The following is a 2,445-nucleotide window of genomic DNA, read 5'->3' as shown; positions in this document are numbered from 1 at the left end:
AGTTAATGGGAAATGTTAAACTCTGCCCAGTAGGTGAAATACCAGTAAGTGTGTTTCAGCGTTCTGAATTCTAGACTTTCATTCTGTCTTCACTACTTATTATTATTGATTTCAATGGGACATCAGGAGAGCTGATTCCCAGGAACCACTTAAAAGTATATTCTAGTCTAAATATTTATTTGTTTGCACAACTGATCTCTGTATGAACTAGAGGATGTATATACAAATGTTGTACATGAAATTTAAATTCATTTAATTTTAGATTATAACTTTCTTTTTTGGATTTCAACTTCTGAACTACCCAAGAATGTCTGTCATTGTGTGGTCTGGCCTCTGAGTCCAAAGTTTTAATAAAATTGTTATTAAAATATTTTCCATTGTAATTCACTAACCAATATACCATTTCATTATTTGCTTTAGTCCACTTGTTTTTTTCATGGAGGTTCCCTACATATACCCCACAAAATTAACTTAGTTGCCAGTTAATTTTGGCATGCAAGAATAAATATTTGCTTAGTGATTAATTTAAACCTGTACTCCTATTGCTTGCATTCATTCCATCCATGAGAGTGATGGTTTACAAAATCTATGAGATAGTCCCCACTTTTTCATACACACCTCTCCCTTTTGTTTCTGAAAGTTGCTTAGCCAATAAGCTTCTTCAAATTAGTTGTGTGTTTCCTTTGAAAATAATGCTTGACACCAAACTTTCCTCATCGTGCTTTTCATCTCTGAGTTTCTCAGAGTGTAGATTAAGGGATTGAACATAGGAGCAATGATGGTGTAAAATAGAGCAAATATTTTGTCCTCAGGAAAAGTAGTAGGTGGTCTAAGGTAGATAAAGATTACCGGTCCAAAAAATAAGATGACCACAGTGATATGAGACCAACAGGTAGAGAGGGCTTTGCGTCTTCCTTCAGCTGAGAGATTTCTTAAAGTGAATAATATAATCCCATAAGAAACAAATAAGACAATGAAGGTAACTAAGGCAACCATACCTGAAAAGGCAATCACCAGGATACCGGTGATGTAAGTGTCAGTACAGGCAACTTTTAGCAAAGGGAAGATGTCACAAAAGTAGTGATCAACCTCATTAGGACCACAGAAGGGCAAACTAATTGCGGTAGAAAAGAGAGGAAAGGCATGGATGGCCCCACCAGCCCAAGCAGCTAAGATTAAGAGATTGCATCTTGTCCTGTTCATGATACTCACATAGTGGAGAGGTTTGCAGATTGCAGCGTAGCGATCAAAGGCCATGGCGGTAAGAATGAAGATCTCAGTGCCTCCAAAGAAGTGCATTGTAAAGACCTGTAACATGCAGTTACTATAGGAGATGGTTTTTCTTTCCACCAGCAGGTCAGCAATTAACTTGGGCGTAACTGTAGACGTATAGCAGATGTCTATTAAGGATAGGTGGATGAGGAAATAGTACATCGGTTGGTGGAAAAGGGGGCTGCACTGAATGGAGATGAGGATCAGAAGGTTTCCTGCCAACAAGGCAACATAACAGAATAAGAAAAGGACAAAGCAAAATACTTGTATGTTCTGGTCATATGAGAGTCCCAGAAGTATGAATTCTGAGATGTTTCTCTGGCTTTTCATATATTTGAGTTTGGTGTATGCTTTCAAAAGGACTTAGATTTCTGAAAGAAAGAAAACATCACTGGAGGTGAGACTTAACTGTATGAACACAATGATACAAGATTTATTAAAATATATATTGACATAATAGAGTTAATAACAATGATTCTTGATATATTGAATTAGGATACTTTTCTAATGTTGTCTTTTATAAACCTAAAATGAAATCATTTATAATGACAATAATGAGAATAATTCTATGCTTTACTCAATATTACTAGAAAGTGTCTAAAATATTTAGAACATAAAGCATTTTATTACCAATAATTGTGTATTAATTACCATTAATTATGTAGATAAAGAACTGCTAATTTTCTTATTTAGTCTAATTGACCTAAAACAAGAAAAAAGATTCTCATATTTCTCAATTCTTGTAACTTACTGATAAAATCAACTTTCCTTCTTTTACAATTATCTGAGTACATGTCCTTAATTTTCTGGAAATGAATCCCAAAGAAATTCACATTTGTTTGAACATCCAGTTTGTAACTCCTGGACTTTAATTTGTGTAGAGCATACGATACATTGTTTTGTGATCAAACGTTATCAATGGGTCATGGTAAACAAATGGAATTGCTCTGACATTAAAAAAAAAAAAAGAGTGGTTGAAAGTTATACAACAAAAGAAAGATATCGATTAAAGACTGGAATTTTGAAAAGTATTCAGGAAACCCATTCATTTATCATATTTATATTTTATGAGTTAAATGTTAAAAATATATACTGTCAGGGCATCTGCATGGTTCAGTGGGTTGAGCACCCAACTCTTGATTTTGACTAAGGTCATGATCTCATGATCCCAGG

The 2,445-nt window shown here is 34.4% G+C and overlaps 1 protein-coding gene across 1 annotated transcript; it reads right to left on the bottom strand.

Moving 5' to 3' along the window:
* Positions 1–666: 666 nt before the first annotated feature.
* Positions 667–1,602, bottom strand: LOC144226972 (olfactory receptor 4P4-like). Its single transcript, XM_077758520.1, has one exon. The coding sequence runs from the start codon at positions 1,600–1,602 to the stop codon at positions 667–669; it is 936 nt and encodes a 311-aa protein (XP_077614646.1).
* Positions 1,603–2,445: the final 843 nt, after the last annotated feature.

Source organism: Crocuta crocuta, unplaced genomic scaffold (genome assembly GCF_008692635.1).
Source record: "Crocuta crocuta isolate KB4526 unplaced genomic scaffold, BGI_CrCroc_1.0 scaffold641, whole genome shotgun sequence".
In the NCBI taxonomy this organism is placed as follows: domain Eukaryota; kingdom Metazoa; phylum Chordata; class Mammalia; order Carnivora; family Hyaenidae; genus Crocuta; species Crocuta crocuta.
Note: the sequence above shows the minus strand (reverse complement) of the source record. Positions and strands in the feature narration are given on the sequence as shown.